The 16,931-nt window shown below is 47.2% G+C and overlaps 1 protein-coding gene across 4 annotated transcripts in view; it reads left to right on the forward strand.

Moving 5' to 3' along the window:
- The first annotated feature begins 3,024 nt into the window (after nt 1–3,024).
- Nucleotides 3,025–16,931, forward strand: part of OPCML (opioid binding protein/cell adhesion molecule like) — a 495,948-nt gene continuing 482,041 nt past the window's right edge. For all 4 annotated transcript variants that reach the window (XM_065936478.1, XM_065936480.1, XM_065936481.1 and 1 more), the window contains exon 1: nt 3,025–3,191. In XM_065936478.1, the coding sequence (XP_065792550.1) occupies nt 3,025–3,191 (167 nt within the window). The remainder of the gene's footprint in view (nt 3,192–16,931) is intronic.

Raw genomic sequence — 16,931 nt, forward strand, 5'->3', positions numbered from 1 at the left:
GGCCCACCTGTTCTCCTCGCACCTGGAATCTCATGCTCTTTTCTGCTTTCTTTTCTCCTCCAACAACTCCTTTCATCTCAAGCGGTCCTACACGGGCTGATCCAGCCTTTGGGAACGGCCCAGCTGCACCTCCCGAGAAGCACTAGAACCGGCAGGGGTGTGAGTCGGCCGCATCATCCGTGTGCCCCGCAGCCAAGTGGAGGGCTCTGCATGACTTGTGTGGCAGCCTGACCCATCCCCACGGCTCACACCCTCGGTGTTCAAGAGACAAACTCTGTCATTGAAGAAAATTGTAAGCCCAGCCCCAGTTCTCCCCTTTGCAAGATTGAAGTCCTTCCAGGACATTGACAGTGGACAAGAACGTCTCCGAGTTTAGAGGGTTACATGCAATGTGTATACAGAAAACCCAGCTACTCTCAGGTCTTAAGGAAAGATGCGTGTCATTAAACCTGGTGGATGATCCCGGAATAAGTTGTTAGGCTGCTCTCTGAGGCCTTGCCTCTCCTCCTAGCATATATTACCCCTCCTGGCAGGGAGTTCACTGGGAAGCATACTACTCATCTGCATTGTTAATGCCTGCTTTCTGGGAAGGAACTCCAGGTACTTCCACTCTACTAAAACTTACACATGTGGCATAACTAGCGACAATATTCTTTCTTCCTGAGGTCCCAAGCTCTAATTAAAAACTTTAGACCTGGGATATGTGTAGTTACCTTTTTACAGGGGGTGTAGGATGGACAGCACTTATTTATATTGTCTATTTATCATAGTACAGTATATAGTTGTTTAGTGCTAAGTCGTGTCTGACTCTTCAGGACCCCATAGACTGTAGCCCATCAGGCTCCTCTGTCCATGAGATTCTCTAGACAAGAATACTGGAGTGGGTAGCCATTCCCTTTTCCAGGGGATCTTCCTGACCCAGGGATCGAACCCATGTCTCCTACATTGCAGGTGGATTCTTTACCACTGCGCCACCAGGGAAACCCACAGTATATTGTATTATAGTATCTGTGTCCAGTCCTTTATAACTAACTGAGAGCAGGTAGCATGCTTTTGTGCCCTTCAGCAATGAACACAATCCATGGCAAGAGTTTACAGCTTATTTCTGAATTACATTTCATTGGAACAGTTGTTCAGAGCCCAGGCTAATACTGCAAAAGGATTTGAGTACCAATACAGTAAAGCAAAATGCACCTAGCAACCGTTCAATTATGATTATGATACAAGGGCAGGAGCCACACAATAAGGTGTGGCTTTTGCCAGGGGAGCAGAAAGAAATCCTCTCAACAGGCCCAAGGAAAGCCTTCAGTTCTTGACCAGAAAAAATGCGTTGGCACTCCAAACTGACAGACTGGGTTCTAAGAATGCCCTAACCACCAGTTCCTCTCCAGATGCATGATGGTGCCACTTCATATTGTGAGCATAAAGCAACAGACGGATTTTGTAAAAGTCAGTCAATACTTTTTAGGATCTCTCTGTGTCTTTCCCAGCTCTTGTATGCTTACAATGAGATCCTTGGGTAGTAATGTGGAGTAGGATGAAGACGATTTTGCCCGTGATGTGGTAGAGAGACATTCAGATTTGCCATTTGGAGAGAGAGAGAGAGAGCAAGTCTAGGGCCAGGAGTATTTCCAAGATGGGTCACCGGAGAAGAAAGCGCTCCGCCATCTCGCCAGAGCCCAGGAAAACTGTCTGGGATGGGACTGTAGCTCGGCCACGTGGAGTGGGGACGGCAGAGCTGCGGACGCCTCGCACCGCGCGCATTGAGTCGGCATTCTGGCGCGGGAAACCTAGCTGAGCTCTTCAGGGCGGGGTTTGGCAACTTCTGCCTTGGCATCCGGCATCCGGGGAGGGAAGGTGCGAGTCAGTTTCCAATTTGCTGCGGTCCCCGAGCTCCCTCTCCCGCCCTTCCCTCCCGCCAGCACGTAGGGAAGCCGCCGAAAGGGGCGCAGCGTTCCCGGGCAGCCGCGGTGTCGCGGGAGAGAGGAGCCGGGGAGGTGGCAGCCCGGCCCGCGCGGCTCCTGGCGCGAGTGGGCGGCGCGGCGGGGGTTAAGGTGGGAGCCCGCGCCCCGCGCCCGCCGGGATGCGCGCGGTCAGCCCGCTTGCTCGGCGCGGGCACCGCGGAGAGCGGCGGTCAGTGATGGAGCTGCTGCCATGACAACCCCGGCGGTCTGGGCCCGCGCGCGTCGGGTCTGCTCCCGGGAGGCCGGCAGCGCGGAGGCCGGGGGCGGCCGCTGAGCGTGGCGTCCGCGCGTCCCCGAGCCCCGCGCCGCGTCCCCGGAGAGGCGGGCGCGCCGTCCGCCCGCTCCCCGTGCGCCCCGAGCCTGCGCCGCGGGCGCTCCGCGGGCCGGGCCGGCCGCCAGTCGCCGCCCGGGCTGCGGCGAGGACGCCAGGCACCCACCGCTCCGGAGGATCGTCGGACTTGGCCGCGGCTGCGGGTCCCCGCGGTGGAACTTTTTACCGCCTTGGCGTTCCAGATCGGAGACTCGAGCTGGTTTCTAAATACATCTGTACATATGTGTGATCTAATAAAACATTCTCTCCTCTCCTTGAAGCGGCAGCTTTTTATGACATCTCCTTTATGTCAGAGACACTTGCCTGGCTTCTTTGGGTTATAAACTTTTGATGCCAGACCTCGGCAGGACGTGCCCAACTGAATGTTAAAGTAGCATCTCGAAGAGAGGCAGAGAAAGAGCAACCGTGACCTTCATCCCCGCACCTTCCTCCTTCCTCTCCCTTCCCGGCCGCCTCCCTCCTCCCCAGGGGAGCGTCGAGAAAGCGCTTTTTTGGATGCAGGAGGGGGCATCTGGTTGTGCCAGGCTGGAAAGCTGAGGCAGGATCCGAGGAAGAATCAGTAGACTCCGGAGAGCCTGGACTCCGCTTCTCCTTACCCCCTTCTCCGCTTCTGGCTGGTTCCAGCCCCTGCCTCCCTCCCCGCGCGGCTGCCCGAGACCCGCCGGGGTGCGGGGCGGGGTACGAGGACCGAGCCGCCGCCGGAGTTCTGGGAAGTTGTGGCTGTCGAGGATGGGGGTCTGTGGGTCCCTGTTCCTGCCCTGGAAGTGCCTCGTGGTCGTGTCTCTCAGGCTGCTGTTCCTTGTACCCACAGGAGTGCCCGTGCGCAGCGGAGATGCCACCTTCCCCAAGGCGATGGACAACGTGACGGTCCGGCAGGGGGAGAGCGCCACCCTGAGGTAGGGAGCTGTACTTCGCCGGGGGACTGAGCCCCTCGGATGGGTTTCGGTGGGAGCCGGCGAGCGAGAGAGGACCGGAGACCTGCGTGGGGGGCGAGCGTGGGAGAGGGCTTTTGAAGGCCCAAGAGGTGCCCACTTGGCCTTCTGTGGCAGCTGGGACCCGTTCTCCTGGACCGCTTGGTCATTCGCTGTGGCTTCTCTGGCCCCGGGTTTTCGGAGCGAGTCCTGAGGTCCAGGCTTGGGACTGCATGTATCCATGAGGCTGTGGTTAGACTTGGCACAGCGATGCGAGCCCTGGCATAGAAATACTGCGGGCCGTGCCTGGGACCACTGGTGCCCGGGGGCTGTCTCACGGTCGGGAAGGTATGTGATGAGGCACGGTGGTCCAGAGACGGCCGGTTGGCCTCTATCAGCGGGATACCTGAAATTTCCGGCTCTGGAATTGCCAGCTGCTGGGCCCGGCCCTTTATGAGTCTGCAGCCATCCATGCCAACCCCGTGTGCTGCTCCTGGGGCCCCGATTGTAAATTACGAGGGCAGTTTTATCTTTGCAGGCTCGGCCCAGGGAGAGGAAACATGTCTCTTTTATGCAACGACAACACTCCTGTGTGAAATGCACAATAGGAAAGCCTTTTGTTTTACCTTAATGAGTTACAGAGAAGCACTTACGGCTCCAGGCAGAGGGGTGGAGATTCTTGGAATATGAACCTTTAGGGACCCGGCCTGCTGCAGCAGAGACTTTAATAAAAATGCAGCCACCACTTTCCACCAGCTCAGCAGATATCATCTTTTATCCCTTTAATGAGGCAGTTCTGGTCCTCCGAGACAGATTCAGGGACGTCCCAGCTTAACTCTGCTCACAGTGTGCACGGGGTGAATGCATTTGCCCTGCCTGTGACTTTGATGGTTAAGGTGGAAATAAAACATCGTGCCCCAGATTCTGCAGCCAGAAGCCTGGCAGCTCCAAGGAACGCGTGAGGGTGGGGCTCGGCCCTCGACTTCCTTGGTTGCACCTTCTCAGCCCAGACGAGCCTCTCCCTGGGGAAGGAAAGGAAGGCCTCATGCGGCCACTGCTCTTCCTTCCTAAGCCCAGGCGAGAAGGTTGCTGCTTGCCGTCTGGGTGGTCTCACTGTATTTTCTTTTGAGCCCAAGGACAGGTCCTAGAACCTTGTCTGCCGATGCATGGGGGCCCCAGAAGGAGGGAGAAAAACCAGAATGGAGACAGACCTCCTTTCTAGACCTCCAGCAGGAGGGAACCCCTCTGGCCCCGGACGAGAGGGAGTATAACGTGCATACTTCCTTGCATCAGAGAAATCCCGGGGTGAGGGGCTGGTCCACGCCCTGTAAGGCACATGCGCAGAGGGTCAGTCTGCTCAGAGAGAGGAGTAACAGCCAGGCTACGGTGCGTGTTACTCCAGACGATATGGGGAAATGGTGGTGGGTGTTAAGGAGTGCCAATGCTGTGTGCCTCTCTCTCCATCCCCCAAACTCATACCCTCTTACCAGGGACAGGGAGGCGCAGCACAGGATAAGGTCTCAGTGCTGAACTTTCCAAAATCCTCCAGCCTCTTGTTGCCCCTGAAAGTTAAAGCTTTCTGGGCTGCAGTAACATCATTCCACCAGCAGAGGGCCAGCTTTGATCTGCCTTTTTATTAGCTGCTGGCCTGTTTTCATGATCTTCAATTCTAATGTTTAGCAGCTGGGCTTCGTAATGGGAATGGGAATAAAAAAGGGAAAAGCTGAATGGTTGCTTTTTGTGCTTTGTGGAGAAAAAAAGAAAAACCTTACATATTTGAATATAACTGTTATCTGTTACCTGACGGCATGCTTTTTCTTTTTTTTTTTAAGTAAGTCCATCTTACGTTGATTTTGCCTCTTGACTTCTGTATAAGTTGCCCTGAAATAGAGAAATTCAGTGCATTGTCCCCATTTTAATCTTTCTGTATTCTCTTTCTTTTACCGCTCATGTTTTCCTCTTTTATTACATTTTCTTTCATTTCTGTCAAATGCCTCCATTGTAGATGCTTTTTGCGTGTTATCCTTTCTCGACTTTCATCATTGAATTCTTACTATTCACTTACTTTTCAAGGTTCTGATTTCACTACCATCGCAGTGTTTCCTAAAATAACATCAGTAACTCTCACAGATTTCTGGGGGTCTCAAACTCTCCCCTTCTGTTCTCCGTGCTCCTTTGGTTTCTTGGCTCGGCAGCTGTGTGCTGGTCTCAATGAAAACCTTGTTTGCCAGGACTCCGAGGGGGCGGGCATCCTGTTTCCCCTCTCTGGAAGTCCATGGCCTCGACCCCAGATAGACGTGTCATCTTGTTGGGTTTTTTACTCCTAAAAAATTGTAGTTCTTAACCACGGTCACTCTCTAATCTCCTAAAAAGTGTACTGTTGGGAATTCTGTATTTGGGAATTTAGTGTTCTGAATGCATCAGATGTTCAGAAGGCATTGAAAACACTGAATGATTCCTAGGTCCACTAGTCACAGCCACAGAAAGTCTGTTCCTATGTGGCTGCCTCGGATCAAAGTAATCCAAGCCTGTTTCTCAATCTTGAATGAAGTCACATAGGAGGTCGAAGACCGACCAGGAGAAGCCAAGGGAAGGAGAAAACTCAGTCTTCCTTTGAAATTTCCAGTGAGATGCTGCTTGGCTTAGAGACGGGTGATCTCCTTCCTGGGAGGCATGTTTTGTGATGCCAGGTCTTTGATTGAACATGGAAGGAACTCATTTAATGTAGATGAGGCAATATTATCTTCCTCATAACTACTTCACAGGGCTACTTGAAAAGTAAAAATAATTATGTGACTGTGGAGTTATTTTGCCTTCTTGGAAGAGAGATGATATGGAAAATGAAGGTGGTATTCACAGTGTCTGAATTATAGCTGCTATGAATCTGATTTGAATTCATTATTACAAATGGGCCCTCTTGGCCAGAATCATTTCATTACAATTATCTGCTGTTGGGTTAAAAATGTTCTGTGCCTCTGCATTAGATGAGATATGACAAGTGTCTAGAAGTCCTATGTCTGAATCGCTGCCCACTTCAGGAAGGGAGCCTGGGATGCTTGGTGTGGTCAGCTGGTGTCTATTAGGCTATTTCAGTGATGCAATGCTCCCCAGATGTGTTTTCTTCCTGGACCTCAATCTTCTCTAAATTTGTTTCGGTTTTGCAGTGGACCGCATCATCCGTGTCCGTGAGCATTCTGAGGGGGTTTCGGTAGGCTGGAAGTGGGGGTTGTTGCTGTAACTGTTCTGCTAAGTGGGAAAAGTTCCACCAGCAACCTGGGGAGGGTTTTTTTTAAGCATGACAGGATAATCAGTTTTGCTGATCCAGGCTGGCTGATTTGGGATTATGCTTAGAAACTCTCGTCTAAAATACCCTCGCATTTTTATTTGGAGTTCTGAGCTAATCTCTTTGGAACCCAGTATTTGGAGGTTAACCACTGCCAAGGAGGAATCTGAGCAGTAGGATTTTGCCAAAGTCACCGAGGCAGTCAGGCTCCCAGGGAGGCGTCCTGCCTTCTCCTGGGTGTTTCTCTGCCTTTCGCCCTCTCCATCAGCAGCTTTTCTTTTTGTGTACGTTAGAACATTCAGAAGAGCCCCTCAGTTATTCCAAAAAAGGCCACAGCACTTGAATTTCAACATTTCATTTACCTAAACTGAATAAGGACTTCGATCTGGGCAATGGCTTCGCTCTTGGCCTGGGAAGATGGATCCAGATGTGGACCCAAGTCCAAGTCCGTGCAGGGCCACTCCCACTGCTCTGCTAACCTGGGCTGCCCTGGAGTTACTGGAGATGCGTTTTAGATGTTCCGTGGCCAGGATCCCAGACCAATGAAAGCAAAATGTCTGGAGTTGGGCGTGGGTATATTAAAGATCTCTTCTAGCATTTCCTATGTTGAAAACTGCTGCCCCAGAGCCCTTTCCTGCCTCAGAGCATCTGAGCAAGACTAATCTCCAGTGCCCCTGCCCACACTTACGTAACCCTACCTGCAGGCATGGACCTCACCACTCACGGCTGCCATATTATCTAAGGAGCACCAGGCCTGGGGGCCTGCATACCCATCTGGGCTTGATTCTTGCTCCTCCCCTCACCTGCCAAATGATTTTGAGCACTTGAATTCATCTGTGTACCCTTGGGGATGGTATCTGCCCCATCTATGGCATCGGGGAGATGAAAGAGCTGGTGTTATTATGCTGATTAGAAAGCAACACACAAGTGCAGGCTGTTATAGGAGCCAAACAAAAGCTCAGTGATGACCTGTGATCCTCTGTCTGTGATTCTGGGTTCATTTCTCTGCCCCCCACCCAGACGCATACAGAGCTCTAGAATTCTCCTCTCTCCTCCCCCCACACAGAGCCCTAGAATTCTCAGTCCTTCCCCAGTGCCAGCCAGCTCCCTGCTTTCTGCTCATGGTCAGGACTCACCCTCATCTGAGCCCCCATAACGCCTGCTGCAGATCTTTGTTCTGATGGATACACACCCTGGGCCCGTCAGTTACGTGTGGGTGTGGTTGGACTGTGAGTTCCTAGAGGCACCAGGCCATGACTTAGGTGTTGGCTACAGACACCGTCATGGATACTGAGGATCCAAAATGATACGTCTGGGCTGAACGCTTTACTCCTCTGTAAAGGGGCTCAGTCTCATGATGGAATGTTACCTCTGCCGCGATAAAGTGCTCACAGTGAAAGGGTTCTGTTCTCTTTACAATATGGCACCAGGCGGTGGTTGGTTAGAGCCTTTGGGGGCCTGGGGGACTTGCATTCTGGTGAGATCACTTGCCGGGGGAGCTTGGAGTCCACCAGTGGCCCCCGAGGCTGCACCATCCCTGGGACAAGGTGAGGAGCAGGGAAGCAGAGCAAAGGGGGTCTTCTCAGCTGCTGTAGGGTGATAGACTTGGGATTAGGGCTGTTCCTGCAGAGACCTTCCTTCTGTGGACCAGAGGAGACACGCAGAGCCGGGAGGGAGAGGGGCGGATGGGGAAGCTGACATGTCCCGATCTGGCAGGCCTGGAAGGTGGGGGCTGGCTAGATCGAGGCCGTCTAATCTCTGACTGGTGGGGGTGCCAGTGCCGGGGATGGTGGGCGCATCTTAAGGCAGTCAGCATACGTGTTCTGTGACTTTCTGGATTGTTCTAAACAACTCAGCCGTTCCCAGCTAAGCCCTTGTTCTTTTTTTTTTTTTTTTTTTTTGGCTTTTAAGTAAATTTGGTCCTTGGGTTCAGTTTAGTCCTGCTGTTCTAGAAGGGGACCTTGGCCTGCCTACCATGCTCACTGTGCAGCTGGCTCTGGTGTGGGGGGAGGGTGGAGGCAAGCAGGACTGGGCGGCCTGTGCTCCAGACCTGATGGGGTCCAGCCATGAGATGCAGAGGACAAGAGGTCCTGTCCATCCTTCCCAAAGGAGGACTTGAACATTATCATCAATGAGAAGCATCATCATAGTCCTAAACATGTGTTTAGGGCTGGCCGAAATGGCGCTGCTTGTTGAGTTAGGAACTGTTAACCTTTCTTGATCTTTTTTTTTCCAATCCACTCAAGATGGCCCCAGACTATTTTGGGTTTGTTCGTTTGTGTACCATTTCCCCTGCAGGAAGATGCTTTTTAGCTGACGTTGGGTTGGGGAGGAAGGTGGCTTGGAATGGGCCCTGGGGAGAGAGGCTTCCCGCTGAGTCCCTTCTCACCTTCCAGCCATAACACCTTCCTGGGACTTCTTGTACCTGGCACATCTTTTTTTAAGACGTGAAAACTGAAGCTGTGATGTTTCTGCAGCTCAGCACTCACCCTGCCTCCATCTGTGTGTCTTTGCCTCGGTGGAGGAGCTTAGAGAAGGGAGGTGTTTGAGCCTGGTTCCCCTTCCCTGCAGGACCACAATGCAGACCCTTCAGTAAAACCTGCGGGGGTGGAGCTTAAATAAATAGACCCTGTCATCCATGATTGACTGGTGTCAGGTGCCAGGCCAGTCACTTATGTATCATGTAATTTTCAGAATATTATGATCCTGTCCAGGAAGGAGACATTTTCTTCTACCCTTCTAGGGTCTTCTGGCTGGTCTAAGAATTAAACAGACAGCAGACAGGTGAAGAGGAGAAAATCAAACAAAAGTTTAATAACATGTATACATGGAAGAAACCCAGGGGAACTAAATAACTCACCCAAAAGGCCAAAGTCCTCACCCTGAACACCATCCTCAGCTGAAGACAAAGGAGGATGTTGGAAGAAGTGGTGTAGGACTTTTAAGTAGAGGAAGGCAGTTCACATGGAGATGAAAAAGCAGATTGATTGGTAAATAAATGTTTGTTGGTCCATCAGAGTGGGCTCTGATCTCTGGGAGTTGCCCCCCACACACACCTGGCAGTTTTCTTTGCAGACATCTCTCCTGACCTTTTATTCCTGGAATAGGTCCTCTACCTGAATTCTCAAGGCAGTTACTGGGAAGGTCAGAGTTTCTTCCTGAGTCTTGGGCCTTGACTGTTTTCAGCTTGAAATAATCCACGTCCCGAAAACATTTTGGGATGTCGAATTTTGTTCCTCTACAATCCCCAGTGTATAGACTAGGAGACTGGGGTTTAGAAAGTTGAGGCACTTGCCTTGGGTCACATGGTTATTATGTATCAGAGTCTATGCTTGCTCCTAGAATGCCTATCCCCCCTTCTTCTGAGTTTTATAGTACCCTCTTCCAGGTAGGGAGAACAGAGAACCTTTCCAGGAGCTTCAAGCAGAGAAAGCAAACGGCTCCTCTGTGTTCCTGGGACCTGTGTTTGAGCAAAGGTTAGGAAGTCTGCCCTGGGTTGAGGGCTGTGGCCGTCTGTTGCTGTGCCCGCAGCAGGTCCTTGACGCCTCTCACCTGCACCCCAGCAAGCACTGCTCTATTTCCTGGGGCCAGAAATCAGGCTGCAGAGGGTCCCAGCCAGGTATGCTGCCCCAGAATCATCGGTGCCCTTAGCTTTGACCTTACCCTGAACGCTGCGCCCTCTGGGAACGTCTGTGACCTCTCAGCAGATCACAGCATCTCCAGGGACCCTGCAGACAGGACAGAGCCAGCAGGTGAATGATGACAAGGACACCAATGACAGAGCATTTCTCCGAGAACCACGAGGAAGCAAGTGATTCGCGTGGAAGCATGGAAAGATGAGAAGTCACCTGTTTTTAGATCCTAAAATCCAAGTCATTTTGTAATCCCATCTCCCCATCTTTATGCTCATATTTTAGTTTAAACCATCAAGACTGTTGCAGCAGCAGGCACAGGCCCTCTTGCTCACCTTGTGGCTGACTCATACCCTACAAAGTCTGCCTGACCTCTCGTGGCCTCCTCCTCCCTGGAGATGGTACATTTTGCTTAAATCAAAGAGATGCTGAAGGACTTGACCTGGCTTCCATAAGAGTGCTGATCAATGTTGAAAACTTGCTTTTGAATATTAAACATCTCCAGTGGGCCTGAAGATTTATGGGATCTCGATTAACCAAGTTTCCATTGCATAATAGAAATACAGCATGTTTTAAGTGGTTGTGAAGTTTTCTGGCGAGGCCACAGAAGATAATTTAACTCATAATTACCCAAAATGCTATAGACCCGCCATGAAGAATAATAGAACACAATGTTGTTGTAGAGAAGTAATTACGCAAAAGAGGGGAAAAATGAATATGATAATTTTCTATTTATCGTGAATGCCAGTGCTGAAGAAAAGTAGACATAATTAGAGGAAGATAATATGGAAATATTTTCCCAAAGACATTTCTGAATACTTCCAAAAGTTTGGGAGTTTGTATTATTGTTTCTGTTGTGCCAAATTTAATTTTAAGATGCATAGCTTTCCTTTTATTTGATTCAAGTGTGCATTTGCAGCCTCAGTAATGTTGAAGAGTATTTTCATGAGTATTAATAAAGCAAGGAAGATAGACCGAGGAGATGAAAGACAAAAATGGAAAGAATAGAGAAGGAAAGAAAGAGACTTTCCCAAGGCATCAGGAAGAGTCTAGGAAAGACAGAGCCTTTGCCCAGGTGAGGACAAAGTGGCCTAAGGTGGAATCTCTGGCATCCCAGGTAGAGAAAGAAGAGGAGGCAGGAAGTGGCAGTACTGCCCGTCCCCTCCCCCAGCCTCTACTGTGCCAGTGTTCCCACCCCGATGGACTGTCCGGGTCATGGGACCACACCCACACAGGTGTGCCAAGTCCCCCCTGAGTCACTGTGTGTGTGTGTGTTAGTCACTCAGTCGTGTCCGACTCCTTGCGACCCCATGGACTCTAGCCCTCCAGGCTCCTCTGTCCCTGGGATTCTCCATGCAGCCCACTGGGATGGGCTGCCATGCCTTCCTCCAGGGGATTGTCCCAACCCAGGGATGGAACCCGGATCTTCCACATTGCAGGCAGAGTCTTCACCATCTGAGCCACCAGGGAAGCCCCATCCTAAGTCAAGGTGCCAGCAGATTTAGGGCTCAGGTTCTCACTTGGTGCCAGAACCTGACTCTTTCTAACCCTCAGTTTCGCCTGGCACCTGGAGACCCCTTTCCATCACTGAGCTCTGGCGCATGTCTGCTCCTTTGTGTTGGACCCACCCCAGGCGCTGGGTGATGGGCAGTCTGCTGTATTCAGCAGGAGTCTCTTCTCCAAAAGCCCAGCTCCAATGTTGACCCCAATCCTCTCTAACTCCCCCTGCTTCCTGGACTTTCCAGCACTTACTGTTCACCTGTCCACTGGAACGTCCCTTTCAGAGACCACCTTACAGGCAGGCAGCAGGTGAGGGTTTAGCCAATTCATGCTTGATCCTTCATTCCCCGTCATTCTTGGGCATATGTGTTGCCTTGTCAGATGCCATGCACCTTGACTGGGATTAATTGCAATTGATGTCATCCCAGTGTAGGGATTCTTGTTTGATGTTTGAAACTCCCCACGATGGATAAAAGAAGGCAGCATATGTTTTGCAAGGAAATGAATCAGTCAGGTGTGTTATTGGAGTGGCCATGCCCACCTTGACTTAGGTGACCGAAAGACAGCTGTGTGGAAGGAGGGAATAAAGGGATCCACATGAATATTCACATATTTATGTGCTGGCCTATGCTTTCTAGCCCATCCCTAAAAATACCCCTCTCCCTGCCCTTGTTGGCACTGCTTCTATGCCTTTTGTTGAATGTATTAACACTTTCTCTCCATCTTTGGGTCCCAGTGTCCAGTTCAACACCTAACTCAGAGGGGATGCTCCAAGTTTGTAGAAAAGATGCATGTGTGTCCTTTATCTCTGTCTGTCCACCTCTTTCACACACACACACATACCTACTTTTCCTAATGAAGATATTCTCATCCATTTTTAAGCAATTGGGAAGTCACTGACATTACAACCAAAGATTCTGGCATTTGAGTCCTAGTTGAGATAATGATCTCTCCCTAGATACTTGGTATTTAACTTGTCCTGTCTCCTCCTGCTTATTATAATTGCAGCATTTTCGAATTTCACACCATTCTTAAAGTCACCGTCTTGAGATGCTGAGCAGTTACAAAGGAGGTATACCAGCCTCGTCCCTTTTTATTAAGGATACAAAATAGAGGGTGGCATATCCTGGGACTGTATCTGCAAACTCTCGGGAATGGAAAAAATGTCAGTGAGAGTAGTCTCCTAAAATTGCAGAGGGCATCTCAAGATGAAGGGACTTAGGGACCTATTGCTTTGTCCATGTGAAATTTAGCAGCTTCTGTGATGTGCTCTCACTATGAGATCCTTGAATACATCCCCAGAGTACCTATCATGCTATAGCCATGCAGTGGGAGCAGTTTATAGATCTTCTTGATTATAAGCTTACATTTACACTCGGCTAGTCAGTGGGCTTTCCTGATGGCCCAGACAGGAAAGAATCTTCCTGCATTGTGGAAGACCTGCATTCTATGCCTGGATTGGGATGATCCCTCAGAGGAGAGCATGGCAACTTATTCTAGCATTCTTTCCGGAGAAGCCCCATGGACACAGGAGCCTGGAGGGCTGCAGTCTGTGGGGTTGCAAAGAGTCAGACATGACCGAGCGGCTACGCACAGCGCAGCAATCAGTGGGCGCTTAGAAATATAAGGCTAAGTATAACCCGTGTCAAGAGGTTAAGGCACAGACTTTAAAGTCAAGACGATTCAATTCAAATCCTGGCTGAGTGTGATCAGACAAGTGACCAAGTTTATCCAACCCTCAATTTTAAATAAAGGGTTGAGGGGTTATACACCCATTTCACTAAGTTGTAGGGGAGGAGTAGATGGCATTAAGTTTGTAAGAGCTTAGATTAAATCAGACATGTAGCAAGTTCGTGATAAACAGTAGCATTAATGTATTTTAAAAATGTAAGTTACTGAATTCACAATTTAAACAACCAGCTTTTATTGATTACTCTGTGCCAAGCCCTGTTCTAAACGGCATGGAAATTATAAAGTTGAATTAATCCCAGAGTTTCCTCTTTAAACACTCGTATCTAGTGAATATGTTAGCAGAATAAAGGGCCCATAGATCAGGAAGTGGGGGAGAAAGGAGCCAGAGGGAGAGTGAGGAGGGGAGGAGGGAATTTGCATAAAATGCACTATATTCTGTGTTCACTTAGACAAACCCTGGCATTCACATTCAACCACCACTCTAAAAGATATAGAATATTTTTTTCTATCATCCTCAAAGAATTCCTCTATGCCCTCTCTTTTTTTGTGGTCAAATATGTACGACATGAAATTTACTACTTTAACCACTTTTAAATATGCATTTCTGTGTCATTAAATGTGTTCATTTTATGTGCAAAAACGTGTATCTCCAGGCCTGTTTTCATCTTTCTGAACGGAAACACTGCCCACCTCCTCTGTTAAAGACTAATTCCCCATCCTCTCTCCCTGCTGCCCTGAATTTCTGTCTCCTCTAGGGACTTCATATATGTGGTATCATACAATATTTGTCCTTCTATGACTGTTCTGTTTCACTTAGTGTCATGTCTTCAAGGTTCATCACCATAGCGTGTGTCAGAATTTCCTTCCTTCTTAAGGCTGAAAAATATCCAATTGTAGGTTTATACCACTATTTATTCATTTACTTGTCTATGGAAACATGGGCTGCTGCTATGAATAATGCTGCTATGGATGTAGGTGTACAAATATCTGTTCTCTGCTTTCAGTTCTTTTGGTGTATTCCCAGAAATGGGATTTTATATGCCCAGAAGTAGATCATGTGGTAATCCTGTATAATTTTGAGGAGCCGCCTTACCATTTTGCATAGTGGCTGCACCATTTTACGTCCCCTCCAGCAATGCACAGGGGTTCCAGTTTCTCCACATCCTTGTCAACACTTGTTATTTTCAGTTTTTTGCTTTTATAATAGCCATTTTAATGGAGGTGAAATGTTATCTCACTGCTGTTTTGATCTGCATTTCTTTAATGATTAGTGATATTGATGTGCTTACACCCATTTGTGCATCTTCTTTAGAGGAATGTCTATTCAATTGATTGTTCATATTTAATCAGGTTACTAGGCTTTGTTGTTGTTGAGTTACAAGAATTCTTGATGTATTCTGAATATTAATATTTTATTAGATATGATTTGCACATGTATTATTCCATCTGTGGATTGCCTTTTCACTCTGTCAATAATGTCTTTTGATGCGCACAGCTTTTTAATTGTGAGTTTGCCCATTTTATCATTTTTTTCTCTTGTCCTTTATGCTTTGGTGTCCTATCCAAGAAATCTTTGCCTGATCCAATGTCATGAAATGTTCCCCATATTTTGTCCTTGAACAGTTTAATGGTTTTAGCTCTTCTGTTTAGATCTTTGTTCCATTTTGAGTTAGTTTTTGTATATGGTGTAAGGTAGGAGTCCAAGTTAATTTTATTGCATGTAGATATGCAGTTTTTCCAGCACCACTTGTTGAAAAGAGCATCTTTTTCTCATTTGGCTTCTCAGTTTATTTCTGTGGTCTCTATTCTACTCCATTGGTCTATGTCTGTCTTTATGCCAGGACCATACTGTTTTAGTTATTGCAGCTTATAGTAGATTTTGAAACCAGGAGTATGAGACCTTTTACTTTGTTATTTTTTAAGATTGTTTTAGATATTTGGGATTGGGATGAATTTTTCTATTTTTGCAAAAAAGTCAAAATCACTATTGACAGGGATTGCATTGAAGATGGAGACAGCTTAAAGTAGTATTGACAGTTTAATAATATTGTCTTTCAATCCATAAACATGGGATGTCTTTTCATGAGTATTTGTCTTTAATTTCTTTCAGAAACATTTTGTAGTTTTTAGTGTATAACTCTTTCACCTTGTTTAAGTTTATTCCTAGTAATTTTAAGTGTTATAAATTAAATTGAGTAGTTTCCTTTTTGGATTGTTCATTGTTAGTGCATAGAAATACAACTGATTTGTATGTGTTATATAAAACACCTAAGTTTTTATTTTTATGTGAAGATTATGGCATATGCATACAAAAATAATTTTATTTCTTTCTTTCCAGTTTTGATGACTTTTAGATATTTTTCTTGCCTAATTGCCCTGACTAGAACTTCCAGTACTGTGTGAATAGAAGTGATGAAAGCCAGCAATCTTGCCTTGTTCCTGACATTAGAAGGAAATATCTAGTTTTTCAGCGTTAAGAGTGGGAATTTTATATATGGCCTTACCTTGATATAATTTCCTTCTACTCCTAGTTTATTGAATTTTTTATCACAAAAGAGTGTTGAATTTTGCCAAATGTTTTTTCTGCATCAATTTACTATTTTTTTTAAAATTCAACCTGCTAATATGGTATATTCGTTGAGTGATTTTCATGTATTCAACCATCTTTGTATTCCAGTAATATGTTCTCCTTGTTTATGGTATATAATCTTTTAACATCATGTTGAATTCAGTTTGTTAGCACAGTTGGCTCTTAAATAGCACAGGTTTGATCTGCACCAGTCTGCTCGTATATAGATTCTTTTCAATGGTAAATACTGTATTTGCAGCATGAATTGTGGTTGGTTGAACCCACAAATGCAAAACTGCAGATAGAGAGGAACCAAAATTTATATGTGAAGGGCTAACTATAAACTAAATGCAGATTTTCAGCTGTACAGAGGGTCAGCACCCCCAGCCCCCGTGTTGTTCAAGAGTCGACTGTATATCGAGGGTTTTGTATCAGTGGTTTTGCATCCCTTATGATAAGGGATATTGTCTGTAGTTTCTTTTTCTTGTGATGTCTTTCTCTGGCTTTGGTATTAGGATAATGCTGGCCTCATAGAATGACTTTAGAAGTGTTCTTAGCTCTTCATTTTTTTGGAAAGGGTTTGAGGATAACTATTGTTAATTCTTTAACTTCTTCGTAGAATTCACTACTGAAGCCAGCCTGTCTTGAGTTTTTCCTGGTTAGGAGATTTTTGATTACTAACTCAGTCTCCTTACTAGTTAAATATCCATTCAGATTTTCTATTTCTTCATGATTTAGTTTAAGGAGACTATATGTTTTTCTAGAAATTTATCTCTTTTACCTTCGATTGATTATCCAGTTTGTTTACATACTATAGTCCATAGTACTCTCTTATGATCTTTTCAGTTTCTACAGCATCCCTTCTTTCCTTTTTATTTTATCTGGTCTTTTTTTTTCTTAGTAAATCTAGCTAAAGGTTTGTTAATTTGTTCAAAACTAAGTTTTGGTTTTGTTGATTCTATTTTTTTTTTCTGTTTTCAATATCATTGATCTCTACTCTCTCTAATCTCTGTTATTTCCTTCCTTCTATTATTTTTGTGTTCAGTTTG

This window comes from Muntiacus reevesi, chromosome 5 (assembly GCF_963930625.1).
Source record: "Muntiacus reevesi chromosome 5, mMunRee1.1, whole genome shotgun sequence".
NCBI classification, from domain to species: domain Eukaryota; kingdom Metazoa; phylum Chordata; class Mammalia; order Artiodactyla; family Cervidae; genus Muntiacus; species Muntiacus reevesi.